Here is a 19,650-nt window from a genome sequence, read left to right as displayed (position 1 = left end):
GTACCATAAAAACATAATTATGCAAAGTTCTTCCTTTCCAAAAGACAGTTGGTAAAAATGTCACACAGTAAAACAACCCAAGTCAACAAGAAAACATTCAAAGACCTTCTCCTCCTAAAATGGGGGCCGGGAGGGGGGTGGTGAGGGGAAGCAGGTAGCTGTTAATGAATTTATTTAACACTTTGATGTTAGAAGGAACTTTCTCTTCACTCATTGCATTTTAGTTTAGTGGTCAAAAATGATCATGTTTTCAAGGAGCTCTAATGGCAGTGCCTTACCAGTGTAGATGCTGGCATTGGAAGCTGGGATACCAAACTGTGACTCGATGAACTTGGGAATGAAGGTAATGAAAGCAGTTACAATGGCACTCTCAGCTGTGTATGACAAACTCACAAAAAGGAATGTCATGTTGCTTAAGATCCTGACAGCTGCTCTTGGTAGGTCTACAAAATGACAAAAATGACAAATGAATGTTATAAATAAGGGATGGAAAATAAAATAAAATTGAATTGTTTTTGAAATGAACTGGAAATAGCCATTCAGCAATATTCAAGACTATTGAACAGAGAATAAAACCAGAACAACCTGATGACTGATTAGAAATCATCCTTTTTATTAAACAGATTTGGGGTTGTTAAAAATTTTTTAACTAGGAGGAGGAAATTTTAAAAAGTAGTAAAAAACCATATCCATACACAAATAACCTTACAAAAATAATCCAATCTATGATTCCTGTTCTAAAAACTGCTTAAGATAAATTATTCACATTTTTTATTGATTAAAACAATGTTATTCTTTGTTAAAACCCAAGAGTCTACTAAATGGGCAAAGAACTTGCAGTACAGTCCTACATTATAGTTCCCACGTCGTTCAACTAGCATTTCTCTAGGAAAATGCACTTCTGAAGTGTCATATCCCTGACCCCACAATGAAGACAGCCACAGCAGGGGAACTGGTACATGATTCTGATCATTTGATCTTCCAGCCTCAGTACGAGACAGGAAATGATGCAGCTAAAAGGGTTTAAGGGTCAGGTCACCAGCTCAGATACTCCCAGGGACTTTGGACTGGGGAAGGAAGAGAAATGCTCTCCAAAAGGAGGAGACCCCAGAGGTGGGGGCTCAGGACTGTCCCAGCTGCCTCTCAAGGAACAGAGAAAAATGTCTCATCTTCAAGTCTTTGCATTTATTTTACAGAAGTTGCCATATAGATATGTTTCAAGATGTATGCCTAGGTATCTTCTTTTCAACATTATTTACAATGGCAAAAATTTAAGGAAAAAGACTAGATGTCCATCACTGGAAAATGTTTAAATAAATTATGGCACAGCCCCATAATGAAATACTATGCAGTAGCTAAAAACAATACAGAGCTCTATGTGCTGGCATAAAAGGAACTCTAAGAAATATTTTTATAAATGAACAAAGCAAGCTGCTGCAGAAATATACATATACATGAGTATGTAAATATATATACATATACATATATGTAATATCAAAGTAAAAATCAAACCAAAACAACATATTTATATGTGGTTGAATATATACTTCCCAATATATACAACACCAAGAAATTCTGTAAGTGGAAATAAGATTGGGAAAGAGGAATAAAAGGAGATTCTTATGCATTTTTGCATGTTTATAATGTGAATTAACTCACATTGATGAAGTTTTAGAATATGTGAGGTTCAGTGGGATGAAGTCCAGAGCCAATGACCAAGAAAGGATTCTTGAGATGTCTTTGGTGCAAAATGGTGGTTTATTAAAGCACGGGGACAGGACCTGTGGGCAGAAAGAGCTGCTGTCCCAGGATTGTGAGGTGTGGCTGATTATATACTATGGGGCTGGGGGAGATAAGGAAAAGGGAGAGTTTGAAAGAACTTTCATGTATTAAAGAAGACACACAGGATACCAGAGGCTTTGCTATTTCTCAAGTTAAGGTTGCTTTTCCTTTTAGTAAGGCATTCACAGTAAGACCGTTGGGAGCTCCCTGAAGGAATGTCACACTCCTCCTATCACATGTCCTTGCCAATGAGCTTTATGGGTTTAAAAGAAATTCAACTTTATTTACATTTCTCTCTGCCTCAGCCTCTCTCGGTTTTATTGAGGGGAAGGTGATGTTAGTTCTTCAGGAACAGAGTTGTATCTGGAAGTTAGGCTATTGGTAAGAAAGCTTCTTCCTTGTAAATCACTAGGACATTTATAAACTGAGGGAGTCTCGGGTCTTGCAGGATTGTGATCTCTACAAGTTAACTGTTTTTCCTTTAGGGCAGCCAGGAGTGCCTGAGGAATGTCACATATATCCCATGGTTGGGGGTGTGGTTCGCGGGGTATCGGCTTCCGCTTTACCCTCAGCTTGCCTTCTGTTCCCTCATCAACATTTATGTGATCTTTACATATCTTGGAATGTATCATGGAAAAAGATAAGCTGCATTATTTCTGTACAGTCATCGCAGTTATCAAAATGGTTATTCTCTAGGGTGTCTGCGTGGTTCAGTCAGTCAAGCATTCCCCTCTTGATTTTTGACTTAGGTCATGACCTCGGGATCGTGAGACTGAGCCCCACGTTGAGCTCCAGGCTCAGCGGGGACTCTGCTTAAGATTCTCCTTCTCCTAGGGCGCCTGGGTGGCTCAGTGGGTTAAAGCCTATGCCTTTGGCTCGGGTCACGATCTCAGGGTCCTGGGATCTGGCCCCATGTAGGGCTCTCTGCTTGGTGGGGAGCCTGCTTCCCCCTCTCTCTCTGCCTGCCTCTCTGCCTACTTGTGATTTCTGTCTGTAAAATAAATAAATAAAATCCTTTAAAAAATTTTTTAAAAAGATTCTCCTTCTCCCTCTCCCTTTGCCCCTCCCCCTGCTTGAGTGTGTACTCTTTCTCTCCCTCTCTAAAATAAATAAATCTTAAAAAAAGAGAACACCTATCACCTTATGCTACAACATAGTAAAGTCAATTCATAAAAATTAAAACTTGTTACTAAACTAGTAACAAGCAAAACTTGTTACTAAAGCTATAATTTATAGCCTATTCACCAGAATTTAAAACTTAGGAAGTCAAGACTATTTGCTAATCATTTTAAAATGTAAATTAACGTTAATGTTCTATATCTTAATTTAATCATTAAAGCTTAAATGAACATTTAAAATAAAAATTAAGATGCATACTTCATTTTTTAACATGGAAAAACACACCAGAAAAAAATATATAATTCAAGTACTTCATAAAATTACCCAATATTCTCTTGTAAATATGCAAATCAGAAGGTCATATCTAAGATTTAAAAATGAGAGCAGTGCCTGGCTGGCTCTGTTGATAGAGCATGGAACTCTTAATCTTGCGGTCAAGAGTTCAAGCTCCACAGTGTGGAGCCTACTTAAAAAAAATAAAATAAAATATTAAATAAATAAATAAATAAGATCTAAAAATTAGAAAATTAGAAGATTTTTTATCAACATTTGGAGACTCAAATTAAGTCTATTTGGTATATTAAATCTAAATATTGTTGAATCTAAAACATCTGGTGAAATTACACAACAAATTTTTTTAATCCAAGAAGATAACATATGTATCAAATAAACATTTTAAAAGATACTAGTTATAGGGGCACCTGGATAGCTCAGTCAGAAGAGTGGGTTATGAGTTCAGGGTTATGAGTTCCAGTCCCACATTGGGTGTAGAGATTACTTAAATAAATAAACTTAAAAAAAAAAAAAAAGATACTTGTTACAGAAAACTGATTTTTCTCTTATACCAATTTCATGTGCTAAAATAGGCCTCTAATTTCAATGCTAACTAAAAATATATGTCATATTTGTTCTTCTCTTTCATAAATAAATAAAACAAAACCCAAAAAAACCCCTGGTGTTATTTAAGAAGAATTTAGCAAAAGTTGAAATTCAACTTTAAGTTAGCTTCCTCCTTTCTTCCACCTCCCTCCTTCCCTTTGTTGGAGCTAAATCTTCAGCATACATGCCCTGCAGGAACAAAGGGCCAGATATACAGACTTGGGTCTTTAGTTGGTGGGGCTGGGAGTTTGTTTAAATACAAGAACAGTGGGATGCCTGGGTGGCTCTGTTGGTTAAGCCGCTGCCTTCGGCTCAGGTCATGATCCCAGGGTCCTGGGATCGAGTCCCGCATCGGGCTCCTTGCTCAGTGGGGAGCCTGCTTCTTTCTCTGCCTCTGCCTGCTTGTGTTCTCCCATGTGCTCACTCGCGCTCTCTCTCTCTGACAAATAAATAAATAAATAAAATCTTAAAAAAAAGACTTTATTTTAAAAATAAATAAATAAATAAATAAATACAAGAAGAGTGAGTAAGTAAGTCCATTAAGGTTAATGGCAGTCAGTCTTCTAATGGCCAGAGAAGGGAGTTTACAAATATGGACAAGGGATAGCTAGATATCAGATTGGAACTGACGGTAATGGTATATGAAGTCATGGGATAGATGGACAGATAGACCAATGGGTAGATAGAAGATGATTGATAGATATAATGATAGACAATAGATAGATAAAGATGACAGATGATAGATACATGTGTGTGAATATGTGTACACACACATATTTCCTTATTCTGTCTACTACATGGCTTAGAAGTTGTAACACCCTAGGAGCAAAGAGTACGCCTAACACCCAGTGTGTGGTTTCTAAGGGCCATTTTCCACTCAATGGATTGCTCCTTGGAGAAATGTCTAACTTCAGAGCTGAGACAGAAAATACAAGACGAGCCTGGAAAATCTTGTTTAACAAGAAAGTAAAGTGCTCAGAGAATGACAGGGACATGTCAGAAGGACACCAAAGAGAGTTCGAAGGATCCCAAATATGAAGCAATTTAAGGTCAATAGATGCTAAAAGTGGTAAGTGAAAGTTTAACAGAAACAAGATACAGTCAATCTTCATTATTTACAGATCTAGTATTTTCAAATTTGTCCACTCACTACAATTTATGTGTAACCCCCAAATCAAGATTCTCGGGGGTGGCCATTCAAGGACATGCACCAGGTGGCAAAAAAAAAAAATTTGAGTTGTAGGACACACACTTTCTTGGCAAAGACTGCGTGAGGCCTCTCCCTCTGTCTTCCTGGGTCAGCTCTCATGCTGCAAGCAAGTGTTCTTTTCATAAGATATTGTCAAATTTTTAGCATTTTTGTGTTTTTGGTGATTTCCCTGTTTCAAATGCCCCCAGACATAGTGCTGAAATGCTGTCTAGCATTCCTAAGAGGCTGTGATGTGCCATGTAGAGAAAATGCATGTGTTAGATACGCTCCCTTCAGGCATGAGTCATACTGCTGTTGGTGGTGGATTCAATGTTAATGAATCAGCAATATATGTTGAGTAAGGTATCTTTGAAGAGAAACATACATGAAACAAGGTTATGTATTGATTGGTTGATGATTATATTGTGACAGGAATCCAGCCCTGTGTTTCTCCTAGAGCAATGCCTCCGTGTTCCCCAACTCAATGTTCACATGACTTTATAGAACACAACTACCACGAATGAGAATCAATGGGATTTGGATAGCTTCAAAGTACTTCCCCACAGAATACCTACAAATTACTTATTGATTTAGAACTGCAAAATATTTATTAACTTTAGAGTACAGAAACCTGGTAGATACAATCTTCTTTAAGAGATAAAAGTTCACAGGGACAGTAGCGTTACATAGCTTCTGGTACAAGGCACTGGAGCAGAGCATGGCTTCAGTGGTATGCCCATCAAGGGCATCCATCAGGAGGTGACATTATCAAACCCAAACTGAGGGACATTCTATAATGTTATCAGCTTATACTTTTTAAAAAGATCAAGGTCATAAAAATAAGGAAATAATGAGAAACTAATTCGGATTGAAGAAGACTAAAATACACCCACAAAGAAACACAATATGTGATCTGTGAATTGAATTTGGACATAAAGGGCATTGTTGAAATCACTGATGAAGTTTGAATAGGGCTTGTGGTCTAGGTGGTAGCACTGGATCAATGTTAATTTCCGGGTTTTGATGGCTGCCCTGTGGTCACGTAGGACAATGTCCTTGTACTTATGAAACACACACTGAAGAAGACAGGGCAGTAGAGCACCACATCTGCAACTTCTCAGATGGGTCAGAAACGTTAACAACTGGAGAACTGAGTACAGGACACACATAGCTCTGTGTACTCTTTTTGTGGCCTTTATGTAAATTCAAAATAATTTCAAAAACACAAGAAAAATCACACACACAAAAAAATCTAAGCTGAATCCATACATTTGCAGTCCAATACCTAATGTTTATGCTGCAGAATATATTTTAGATAAATTTCTTCATGCCATTTATAACTGTCATTGTAAAATCAAAAATACAGGAAAAAGCCTCATGAAGGAGAGCTAAAATAATGGTAACTAACATCATTTTTTTCTCATTTAATGCTATGAAATCTTACAAATTCAATGATAAGGGCAAATTGACATTAAAACCAGAAATGCCTTAAACATTAGTAAAGTGGGAATAGAATTCAATGCAAAGTACCAAATTTCAATAGAATGTAATATAAGAGATAGGCTACACATAGAAATCACTTTTAAAAGAGGTATTACTTAAGGAGTGCACTTGTGATGAGCAAGTTGTGTGTTGTACATATGTGTTGTATGTAAGTGGTGTACATAAGTATTGTATGTAAGTGTTGCATCACTGGTTTGTACGCGTGAAACTAATAATGCACTGTATGTTGGCTAGCTGGAATGTAAAAGCTTTAAAAAAAAAAGTGTTGCTGTCACTGGCAGATCCCTTACTCTTTCCCACGTGCACAACTATGGCAGGGCTGGTGACCCAAGACAGCTAGCACTGCCACCAGACCAGATGGTGAGTTGCCCACCCATCATAACGGGGCTACGGTACAATAAATTTGATGTCATCCCCCTGCCTCCTCCACTTGGCCTTGCAAACCTTGAGTCAAAGTTTCAGAAAATCTGAGATGTGCGGTATGACTAGCTTCCCGTGGAAGCTGATTAAGGACAGTCTCAGCAAGGGCAGAGACCAGAGTTTCTCATTCTCCAAAGCCTTGTAGCTGACAGCCTAAGAGGAGGCAGCAGGTATGGGTATGGGGGTAAGTTTCTGCCCATCAGGTAAGCGTGCTCCAGTATATGTGAGTGTTTTATGCTCATTCTTAAAAAAACTCTACAACTTGAAGGATCTATTTAGAATAAAGTTTCTGTTTGGAAGAGTAAAGCTTTAAGTAAGCTTGGGTCTCATAGAACCTGAAAGGCGGCAGTCATCTTTGAGAATAGGGCAAAGGGAGAAGCACATTGGTAATACATTTAGTCTGGCATATAATGGATCCCCTTCTGAAGAAAGGTCTGCGTGGCCCTGCCACACTGAAAGTCCCCTTTTCAGTGGCTCCTTATACCGACGTAGTAAGGTTTAGACCATATGACCTAATACCTCGAAACGAGCTGATTATAGCAGGAAAGGAGGCTGGACTCAAAGGTGCTTCCAGAAGGCAGCCCTGCAGCCCTAAGAGGCCTGGGACACCATGCTGAACACAGACTGGCCAAGCCCTTTACTTCGTGCCCTATACCACTGGCACCTGCCACACAGTGAATTAGGCTGTGCGTATGAAGATCTGAGTGAGAACATAAGTAAGGAAAAGGAACTGAGCATCGGCCTGAAGTTGAATAGCCAGAGTGGCTGTGGGTCCAAAGCAAGGAACGCATTCCCAAAGCTGCTGGGGGCCCTGCAAGAGAGCCTTATGCTAGAACCCCAGTATCTCAGGGGGCTTCAACTTGCTTCTGTCCTTTACAAACTGAAAGCTCCTGTTATGCTTTTTTGTTGTCTTAAACTACTGAAACAGACTTTTTTACATAATGATATGCTTGAAAAAGATATGCCAGCAGAGTGAATGAGCAAGAAAATGGGAAAGCCCAGCTGCCCAGAACTTGGCCTCACTTGGAAGGCTTTCCGGGCAGGGTTGCTGTCCACCCTTTCAGTTCTGAAGTCCTGTGATTCCCACCAGAAGCTCCCTACATGGCCATGGTCTTTCTTCTCTCTACTATTTACTATATTCCCCTGCAAGTCTGCTCAGCAAATGTCAAGCTCATCCATTGGCTCTGTAAAAGACAGCTCCTTCAGACAGACAGGTGCTTCTCCTCTGTGCTCCCACAGCATGCTGTTCATACTGCTACTCATCAAGCCTTCAATAGCTGCATGTGTTTGTTTACCTGTTTGTTTCTTTCAAGAGAGTGTAAATGCTATGAAAGCAGGACTTGGTAAATCTGTATAACTTCAGCTCCCCGCATACATCTGGCATTTTGCAGGCACTCAAAAAGTATATCTGGGGGCACCCGGGTGGCTCAGTGGGTTAAGCCTCTGCCTTCGGGTCAGGTCATGATCTCAGGGTCCTGGGATTGAGCCCCACATTGGGCTTTCTGCTCAGTAGGGAGCCTGCTTCTCTCTCTCTCTCTCTCTCTCTCTCTGCCTGCCTCTCTGCCTACTTGTGATCTCTCTCTCTGTCAAATAAATAAAAATTTTTAAAAATCTTTAAAAAATCTTTAAATATATATATATATATCTGGAATGTGTTTATTAACATTCACTATAACATCAAAGCAACAATTCATACTAAAACAATATCCATGTACATGTGAGAAAATGAAATCTATTCCAAAGATGCCTAATTTCCTCCTGGGTAGTTAGTTATTTATTAAGAAAGTGTAAGTCATAAGATAAAGGGCAGTGCATATAGTGGTGGGCTTAACAAGACCACAGAAAAATGTGAAGGACCAAATAGATAATCCTTTTTAAAATATGGCTTTCTGGAGCTAAAGAATCCTAAAAAAATTTAGATCAGATTATAAACCAAAAATTCCATTAAAGAAATAATAAAATACTAACCAGAGAAGGAGGAAATATACAATATTTCCAGCATATCTGGGGAAAAGAGGTGTTTGGAATGCTTGAATTTTTCAGATAACTGGGCAATTGCCTCTTAAAGCAACAAAACTTCAAGCATTTTGTTTGTGTTAACTGGTATTACTAGAAAATCCATAGCATAATTTGACATTCTCTTCAAGATTCAAAGTCGCAATTATGAATGATAATATCTATCTATGGGTTTTTTTAGTATATTTTTAAGCCTTCTATTTATTTTCTGATTTTTTTTTAAAGATTTTACTTATTTATTTGACAGACAGAGAGAGATCACAAGTAGGCAGAGAGGCAGGCAGAGAGAGAGAGGGGGAAGCAGGCTCCCTGCTGAGCAGAGAGTCCAATGCAGGGCTCGATCCCAGGACCCTGAGATCATGACCTGACCCAAAGACAGAGGCTTAACCCACTGAGCCATCCAGGTGCCCCTATTTTCTGATCTTTTTTGGTTGCAGGGACATGCCTTCTCTGTGATGTGTTGTGGTGTTTGTTTTTGCCTGCTGACATTCTACTTCTACACCAGCTTTTTTCCGTTATGTTCTTTTAAAGGGCCTCTATGAAGTAGACATAGATTTCAATTTTGTTCTTTTGGACATCAATTTTTTAAATTTAAATTGGGGGTGGGATGAGGAGTGGTGGTTTTATTATTATAAAAAATAGATGAATTATTCTTACTATCGAGTTGTTGACTAAATTTTATTACCTGGAAACTAACATTATTTCCAGATATACATGATAAAAATTAAATGCCAAATAAGGGGGTGCCTGGGTGGCTCAGTGGATTAAAGCCTCTGCCTTCAGTTCAGGTCATGATCTCAGGGTCCTGGGATCAAGCCCCGCCTTGGGTTCTCTGCTCAGCAGGGAGCCTGCCTCCTCCTCTCTCTCTGCCTGCCTCTCTGCCTACTTGTGATCTCTGGCAAATAAATAAATAAAATCTTTAAAAAAAAAAAAAAGCCAAATAAACATACTGACCGCTCTTAATACCTTTCATAATTTTTCTGATGTAGAAATTTTTGAACATAATATTTCTTCTTGTGGAAAAAAAAGATTTATCTGAAGATTATAGCCTATTCATTTTATTTTCCTTATGTCTAAACTCAAGCAAAGTAGATATCTTTTCCCAAAAACAATTTGCTGAGGTCAAATTTACACAACATAAAATTATTTTAAGATGAACAATTCAGGGACATTCAGAACCTTCACAATGGTGTGCAACCACAATGGTGCACAACATCTATCTAGTTTCAAAACATACTTTCTGTTATAAAAATAATGTAAGCTTCTGTGTTCAGAAATGCTGTTGGAATGCACTTTTATTTTATTCTTTACATCCTTATGTACTTTCTAAATTTTCTACAACAAACATTTATTATTTTTATATTCTAAAAAAAACTGAGACACTCTGTAATTTTTAAAAGAATGCAACAATATGTCATCTTCCAAGATAAGTCTCCCTGACTCAGTCAGCTAACGTAGGAATTCCTTCCTCCTCTTCCTTCAATCTTCCTTAGAATGTACATACCTCCATTTAAAGACATATTTTATTATGTCAATTTTCCTTTCTACCTCCCAGTTCTCTGTCCCATAGGTGTTGCTCAATAAAGATATTTGTGAAAGAGAAAAACAAAGAAAGAGAGACATTTTCTTAAGATAGATACTGTCAGCCATCTATGAATAATTAGAAGGACTTGGGAGGGTAATTGAGAGGGGGGCACAGTCAGTTAAGCATCAGACTCTTGGTTTCTCTTCAGGTCATGATCTCAGGATCGTGAGATCGAGCTCACATCTGGCTCCACACTTAGCGTGGAGTCTGCTTAAGGACTTTCTGTCTCCCTTTCTCTCTACCCTCCTCCCTCTCTCATATAAATAAATAAATAAAGCTTTGAGGGTTAAAAAAAAAAAAAAAAAGGAAGGACTTGGGGAGAACAGTCTAATCCTTTCCCAAACATCTTAGATGACACAGATTTCCTAAATGAAAGTAAAATTTGAGGAAAGTATCAACTGAAGAAGCAGATCTAGACAGCTTAAACAGACTAAGTCAAACAAGACACAGAATTCACCCTAAGCACAAACAAAGTGATCAAGAGTAAAAATGGGAACTCCAGAGTGGGGGGTCATTGTTATATAAAAGGTTGGGATTATAAAATAATAAGATATGTGCCAAAATACAGAGTGCTTTTCAAAGTACATGGGCGGGACCCAAAGCCTCAGCCTCGAGAGCTCCAGAAAGGTCCCCGGAAGGTGGGGAGAAGGAACATGGCATAAAGAAAGGTGGAGAAAACACTATATGATAATAGTAGTGGAGTCAGGCCAGGTGAGTGTACACTTTGGCTGTAACATATAAGCTTTTATATTAATCATACTTTTTCATTTTTCAGTATTTTATAATGTTTTGACTCTTAAAAATCTTGCTGGCTGGGAAGAGACTAGACTACCAAGTTTTAGAGATAGCTTGGGTCAGCTGGGAGCTCATCTTTTACACATGGACTATATACCTATTGGTATATAGTCCCAACCCACCCACCAGTGTTGTCCCCATCCTACATCACCCAGGGCCAGGTACCACACAACCAGACCACCCCCACAGCCCACAGCCCACCGAAATGACACAGACAAGCCAGGTGTAAACTGTTGACTCTGCCTTTTCTTTCCTATGGAAACCCCCACAGGGGTCTGGCCTTGGCTTTACCCTCACTCTTGTCTTTTGTTTCCTGATCAAAACCTGGTGTTTCCCTTGCAGCCCTGTGTGCCCCCTTTTCTTGGGAAATGCAAGTAATAAATCCTCCTTTCATGTCATGATTCCATCATGATTCCATCACCCCCACAAATTAAAATGCTGTGGGTATAAATTACAGAGCCACTTCTTTTAACTCCTCTACATAAAACTCCTTGATTCCCTTCTTCTGGAACTACTTTCTAAAAGCATTTAATTTGTCCTTCCACCCCTAATATTTTTTATCTTATTTGTACACAGCCCAAGTGTCCCCATTATCTGCTCATTCCCTTTGAAACTAATGACCACCCCCTGTACTTCCTACTCACAATTCTCCATAAAAGTGTTGCAATTTTCCTCTCCCCTCCAGGACACACTGGCAAATGGCCTTCCCTGCTTGCCAATAAAAGAACAAAAGGAGCCAGATGGTCTTGCACACCACAGTCACCTCTGCCCCTGCACATGAAGCCCCTGAGCCACTTACCTACAGGCAGGGGACAGAAACAGCAGCTGTTGAGGCCCCAAATACATCATTTATAGTTGCTGGCCAAGTGCTATTCGCTTGCTGAAATCTAGCACGAGTGAATATTTTCATATATAACTTTCTAAGTAGATACTACTCTGATGAGTTGATGAGTAACCTCACAGTTTGCACTGAATATAAAGAAACTGCTTTCTTTTTCAGGAATTCTCTGCCAGGCATGGTGGCATTTCCCTCCTAAGCTGGAGGTCCAAATCTAAAGGTTCAGCTTCCCACAAGGTAACATATGCACAACAAAATCAGTGTAATAGGAGAATGAAACAAAGAACCAGAGCCAGAGAAGATGTAAACACAGCACAACGTCAAAACCAGAAAAAAAAGAATGAAGTACGTCTATAAGAATCCTTGCTGGGCTTCAGATTTGGCTCAGGTTCCTGGCCACCAAAGCAAAAAGTTGTATAATCATCATTAGCAGAAACAATCAAATTGTTTTTCCTCTCTATGTTACAGAGTAACGGTTCTCACAGTGTGGTCCCTGACTTACCAGCATCAGTATCACCTGAGAAGCTGTTAAAGGTGCAATTACCAAAAAATAAATAAATAAATAAATAAATAAATAAATAAATAAAAACAAAAATAAAAATAAATTAAATTAAATTAATTAATTTAAATTTAAATTTAAAAAGGACACCTGGGAACTCCTGGGTGACTCAGTGGGTTAAAGCCTCTGCCTTTGGCTCAGGTCATGATCCCAGGGTCCTGGGATCAAGCCCCACATCAGGCTCTCTGCTCAGTGGTGAGCCTGCTTCCTCCTCTCTCTCTCTGCCTGCCTCTCTGCCTACTTGTGATCTCTGTCCAAAAAAATAATTAATTAATTTAAAAAAAAAGGGGGGGTGCACCAGGGTGGCTCAGTCAGTTAAGCATCCAACTCTTGATTTCATCCTGGGCCTGGAGCCTGCTTAGGATTCTCTCTTGGCCTCTGTTCCTCCCCCTGTCCTCTCTAAAATTTAATTAATTAACTAATTTTTTTAAAAATGCAAATACTCAGGCCACTCAAGGCTTTCGGACTTGAACACTGTGGGCCAGGGCCCAGCACTCTGGGTTTTGAGAAGCCCTTGTGGTGCTTCCTAGGTAGCCGAAGTTTGAGAACCACTGTTCTCACAAAATAGGGTTTTATATAAAGGGCAGTGAGCATGCTCCTATGGCAAATACAGGGAGTTCAAGCAAGAGGTCAATAAAAGCTGCAAACATAAAACTAAACTGTAGTTCAGCAAGGGAGCAAAGGCAATGTGCAGTGGAACTAAGACAGCATGGACCAAGCACCTGGCCTTGGCGATCCCTCTTTGCTGAGTCAAGGATTGACCCCAACACATTCCACACTATACCAGTTTTAAAATACCCAACAAAGGGCCCCATGCAATAGTTCAGGATATTCCCGGGCAACTCAAATCTGGAATTTATTCCTTCTGTCCTTCTCAGCTAGCTCTTTCCGCATTACCTGAGGTTGAAATCCTGAAACCACCTTTGATACCTACCTCCCCATTATCCCATCAGTGGCCATATCCTACAGACACAAGTTTTCCTTCCTCAATAATTCATGCATCAAATATTGACTACCTATAAGGTGGTATAAATTCATCAGGGAACATGGTGGACATGGGACACTTGCCTCCATGGGGTTTACCTTCTCACTGTGGAGACAACAATAAGATAAAGAAAATATATGGTATGTTAGATAACGATATACTAAGGAGAAAAATAGAGAAGGGCAGGAGATATGGTACTTTGGAGAGGGGCACCTGGGTGGTTCAGTGTCTGCCTTCGGCTCAGGTTATGATCCCAGGGTCCTGGGATCGAGCCCCCTGTCGGGCTCCCTGTTTAGCGGGGAGTCTGCTTCTCCCTCTCCCTCTGCCCTTCCCCCTGCTCGTATTCTCTCTCTCTCTCTCTCTCTCTCTCTGTCTCTCTGAAATAAATAAAATCTTAAAAAAAAAAAAAAAAAGCTTTGGAGGAAGTTGGAGATTTTTTAATACGGCAGCCAAGCAAGGCCTCCCTGAAAAGGGACTCTGAGTAATATCCTGCAGGAAGTGAGAGGATCTGGGGAACCACATTCCCAGCAGAGGAATAGCGAATGCCAAGGCCATGAGATGAGAGTACGCCTGGCAGGTTTGAGGACCAGCAATAAGCCCAATGTGGCTGAAGTGGAATAAACCAAAGGAGCTGCAAGAGGGAGATGGGTTTGAACAGATAAGCAGGGACCAGATGCTACCCCTAGGAGGTTATACAGGAAAGAGACTTTTCTCTGAGTGAGACAAGAGACCATAAAAGCTGTGAGCAGAGGAGTGGCATTTTAATAGGATCCTTCTGGCTGCAGAGTTGAAAACAACCCAGAGGGACACCGATAGAAGTAGGGAGCCTAGTTTCACAGACTACTGTCCTCTCCTTGTTTGCCAGTCAAAACCATCATTGCCTCTCAATGGGACTCTGCACAGCTTTCTAACTGGGCCCCCTCCTCCCTTCCTACCCCTCTCCAAAAGGAGTGTGACCAAATGCCTGCTCAAACCTCCCCACTGCCTTCTAGGCACAGAGTCAGTTAAAAGCTCCTAGAACTCAAGCTCTCTATGCACAATGTGGCCCTGCTTTAACTGTCCAACCTCATCTCCTAGGCCTCTCCACACCAACCGCAATACACCCGCTCAGCGTTCTCAAATACATCTACACAGCCTGACCTTGCCTTTGCTCTCTAACTGGAACTGTCCCTCCTCCACCTACTGAAACTTTCCAAGTCTGCCAAGGTTCTCCACAAATCCCACCTCCTCCATAAAACCTCTTTTGACCCCTAAACTCGATGTGCCCTTGACTGCCATTGAACGTCACACCGTTGCGTCTGTCCTTGCTTATGGTCTTTCCATCTGTGGTCGTCCTGTCTCCCTCCATGGACTACAAGCTCCCTGAGGGCAAACCATGGCTCACTCATCTTCATCTCCACCAGAGTATAAAGTAGCTCTTCTACAGAGTGACCAGTCATCAAATTAAATGATGACAACACAAACACAATCCAAAATTCCATAACTTCAAGTGGCCTATTTAAATCAGTTCATCCTCTCTGAGTAACTATTTTGTTCAGTTAGGATTATAAACATATTGCAGTCTAACACAGACAAAAGTCTAGCAGAGAAAAATCTGTTACATTTTATGCTAACTAGTCACGCTAAGCAGCTAAAAGATTAAAAGTGGACACAAAAATAAAATGTTTCTTATGATTAACTGCCACCAAAAGTTTTCTATTTAGGAAAATACCCAGCTAAATTTGGAAGACTTTAAAATGCTGGACCTCAAACCTCAGGAAAATTGATCCAGTTAAATATTTTAAAGGTTTATTTTTATTGGTAAGATTTGATGCAATCAATGCTAATCTCTTTATGGAAAAGTGATTCAGACCCACTAAAAATTCTACTTTCTCCTTTGTGGTGTTTTAAAACAGTCTTATTCCTGCATAATTTATAATAAGAATCTAGAAACACTGAGTCAGATTTTCCCAATGTCTATCATTAAAATGTGGAGGCAGAGAGTGGATTTGTATGGCCCAAATCATTTTTTCAAGGAAGTATGACTTATTAACTTAGATATTCTGCCACCTCCTCTCTGAAGAAGCTAATTTCAAATATGAAATAAAGACTTAGAAGAGCCCTCCTCCAGAAAGCAGGACAAGGGAAAAAACGATCTGAGAATCAAACTCCACTTTATTTCAAAATGAAATCTTAGCAACCATTCTTTAATTCAAGGCCTTACTGGTGAATCTCAATTTTGTAATAAAAAGTTATGTCAACAGTTGAATAACTCCCAGAGATTTAATGTATCCTTTTGAAAACCAGATTAAATACTAGACTGTCATTTCCTATAGGTGATAGGTATTATATATTCTGGGGGAAATCAATAAGTATAAGATAAATATGAATTAATTTTAAACATTCTAATTGAATATTGTTTCTACATCATCAACATCATTTGAATCATTTCCAACAAAACATTTGCACTATATACTCCGATTAAAACAGGATTCCTTTCTAACAGGAGAAAGTGGTTCTTGAAATTCCAGACTAGATGCAATTAGAGAATTCAGTGCAAGTGAAAGTAAAAAATGAACCAGCTCTGTGTCCTAATCAGGAGATTTAGAGGCAGAAGTGAGATCAGTCATCACAATGAAGGCATAGGATGAAAAAATTGAGAATATATCAGAAACACTGACAGGAAAATCAGAAAGGAAACCAACTACCCACCACTGCTAAAAGATTCCTCTTATTCTTTCCTTTAAAAGAAAACATCCTAATCTATTATAATGAGCATTAAAAAAAAGATGGAGAAGAGCAATCCCTAGCAGTACAAGATGATATACAATCAAATAGTATGTAGCTTCAATTTGGAAAAACAATCTTAAAATTCCATGACGGCTTTTGAATCCACGTGTCTAAGTGTGCTTCCTCCCACAAGTAGGTCCTGAGTCAAAGATTCAAGTCCACACAGTTTATCAGGGAGGCTCAGCAAACACTGCTTAGGGCGTGCAATACAGGGGATGTAGAAATAGACCTCAGAACTGTCTCACCCATCAAGTGGGGAAGCTGTGTTCATCAGCCAGTGGTTAAGACTGTTGTATGTTAGGGTGAGAGAGTGTTAATTCCTTGGCACTTGATGGCAGCCTCGAGCAGAAGCCAAGAGGTTTCCCAGCCCAGAAAGAAAACTGGACAAAAGGAGACCTTCAGGCAAGGAAGACCTACAGACCTTCAGGCAGGTACCAGTGGTCAGCAGCCTCCACCCCAAGACAGTAAGATCTCAGATGGAGACAGGGCATTAACATCATTGTCTACACTTTATCCTCCAAAGGAACGCCATTCCCATTTATACTCATATCTGTGGTTGGTGTCTGATATCAGTCTTCTCTTCCTTTTCTCAACTATCCAACAGAGCATATATTTCACATTCAAGCCATCTACCCCTAAGCTATAAAGTATACAATTTTAGCTTACCTAGTCTGTATTTCTCCCCTTGAGTCTACTTTATATTCTTCATAAATTAAGACTCTAAGTTTACTCCTGTGTGGTAAATTCTTTAATATCAATCTATTCTTAATCGACTTGTAAAAAAAAAATTACTCCTTTGGTAATAGACTTTATGATCCAAAAGACATGCAAGAAAAATAGTGGTCCATGTGTTAAGAGCTCAGGTCACACTAGCATCCAAGGAATCCTTGATGGTATTAGAGCAGAAGTAACTTTTGTAGTTCCAAAAGTACACATTGTCACAAAATAATGGGTGGGGGAGGACAAGTGCAGGAGGCAGATCTAAAACTTAACTGGGAAGGAGTATTTTCAAAGAAAAGTGACTTCGCTTGCTTTGAACAAATATAGTCTTAAAAATAGTCCAATCTAACCATTATTTTTCTTTGGTTGCAGGGACAGTTCCATAATACATTAGTAACTTCCTTCTAGGCCTGAAAGATTCCTCTTTGGCTTCAGTGTTTAATATAGTCAAAGTGAGATGATAATGTGCCTAGGTTACCTAAAACAACCCTGACTGATGTAAGCAGTTGGTAAATATTATGCTTCAGAATTTAAAAAAAAAAAAAAAAATCAATTCAGGGAATTTAGGAAATAGGTTGAAATTAATGGGAGCATAGCATTATAGGCTTCTTGCATTAGACAGACTTACTGTCACTCAACAGGTATATTGAACACAGAACAAATATTGCCTGGTTATAATTGAATTGCTTAGGTTTGAGATTGCCTAACCTAGTTTTAATAAAGTCCTTGTTTTTTGTTTGTTTTTCATTTTATTTTATTTTATTTCTTTTCAGTGTTCCAGAATTCATTGTTTATGAGACAAATAAAAATGAAAAAGTAGACAACTACACATTACTGAAACTTTCTAAATGTTTAGAGGCCCATTCCTTGGCTACTCTTCTCTAGGGCCACTGACAAGCCTTTGGCAGAGCCACTGCTAGATGAGACTGCTGTCTAGTGGTAGACTTTTTATTTAGGCAAGGTTCTGGCCACACTACCAAACCCACCATGCCCCTGAAACAAATCATTCATCACAGAATGCAGTATTTTAGAAATCAGACATCTCTCATTACAGTAAATGACGTACATAAAAATCTGTATCTTTAGGATCTCAATCAGTACTTCTCAAACAATTTGTAATGAAGAACCATTTTTAAATTAAGATTTCCAGGTTATCATGTACTGATATTTTTGTAAAATATATTAAAAGTGAATTGTAAGAAAACAAGTATTTTAAATATACAAAATGGAAGTCCAGTTTTATTATTATTATTATTAGATTCAGTAGGCATAAAATTACTGTAAATTTCTTGAAAAGATTCTCAATGTTTACTCAAATTCTCAGTACTTATCCTGTCATACACAGGTCAGTAACATTTGGTGGGGAAGCACTGACCAGGGTCCACACTTTGAGTAGCTCTGATCTAAAATACTGTGCACACAAAAAAAATAAAAACAATATAAAATAAAATAAAATAAAATAAAATACTGTGCACATATTCACTCAAAAGATATACGTTACCTCTGACATTCTTTCCAAATCCCATAGAAGAAACTTTTTTGTCCACTTGTTCACTATTGTTTGATTTCTCCTTCATAACGTCATCGTCACTAACAACATCAGCAGAAAATTTTTTCTTTTTCTTTTTCTTGTGTCGAGGAGGAAGCTTTTTTGGAAAAGTAAACATTGGGAATATCACAAGAAACATTGCAATGGCGCAAAGGAGGAATCCACTCCACCTAAAAAATCGGGAAACGTGAGCAGCATTTATGGCTTTTGCATTAGGTATGTGAACAAATTTGCAAAGTAGAAGCTCATGGTAATAAAATTCTCCAGGGAAAACTTTTGTAAAGCAAGGCAATGGTAAAGCAGTAGGACATTGGACAAACTAAGAAAACATAGGACTCCTCCCTATGTTATAAATGAGATCCCGCCCGAAAATTATACCAGTACCATAGTGAACATTGTAATTAGCAACCTGACTAGAATTTTACTGAAATATTTGTTAGCTCTGCTATAATGTGCATTTCATAATAAATAAAAAAATAAACAACTCATAACTATACAACCGAAAAATAATATAGACCCGATAGCATGCTTTGCAGACCAAAATAAACATATTTTTCTTAGAAGCAAACAATTCATATCTCATGTGAAATGTATTTTAAATTGTTAACAGCATTCAAATATTTTTCTGCAAGCACTTAAGAATATTTTGACCCTCTTAGCTAGCTAGTCCTTACAACACTTAACCATGAGGGCCACCAAAGACGTTTATATTTGATTGTTGCCTTCCGGAACTTACAACCTACTTGTAAGGGAGCTAAAAATACAAGAAACAATCCAAGAAACACAAGCATGTATACAATTAAGTGTCAGATCATGTGGTACAGACTGTGAATGCTATAAAAGTTCAGGTAAAGGAAATGTGTGTCAGAAAACTTCCTGGGAGAAGCAGACCGTGAGCTGTGTTGAACTGAGAGTCTGTCTTTGAACCCATCTGTGGTTGCC

At 38.9% G+C, this 19,650-nt stretch overlaps 1 protein-coding gene across 1 annotated transcript in view; it reads right to left on the bottom strand.

The window, feature by feature from the left end:
• Positions 1–225: 225 nt before the first annotated feature.
• The window catches only part of SLCO5A1 (solute carrier organic anion transporter family member 5A1), a 79,113-nt gene continuing 59,688 nt past the window's right edge, over positions 226–19,650 (bottom strand). Inside the window, exons 4-5 of the mRNA XM_032869240.1 lie at positions 18,661–18,878; positions 226–443 (exon numbers count right to left, since the gene is read on the bottom strand). Of these exons, the coding sequence (XP_032725131.1) occupies positions 226–443; positions 18,661–18,878 (436 nt within the window). The remainder of the gene's footprint in view (positions 444–18,660; positions 18,879–19,650) is intronic.

This window comes from Lontra canadensis, unplaced genomic scaffold (genome assembly GCF_010015895.1).
Source record: "Lontra canadensis isolate GAN:19392208 unplaced genomic scaffold, GSC_riverotter_1.0 scaffold37, whole genome shotgun sequence".
Taxonomy (NCBI): Eukaryota; Metazoa; Chordata; class Mammalia; order Carnivora; family Mustelidae; genus Lontra; species Lontra canadensis.
This window is presented reverse-complemented; position numbering and strand designations above follow the sequence as displayed.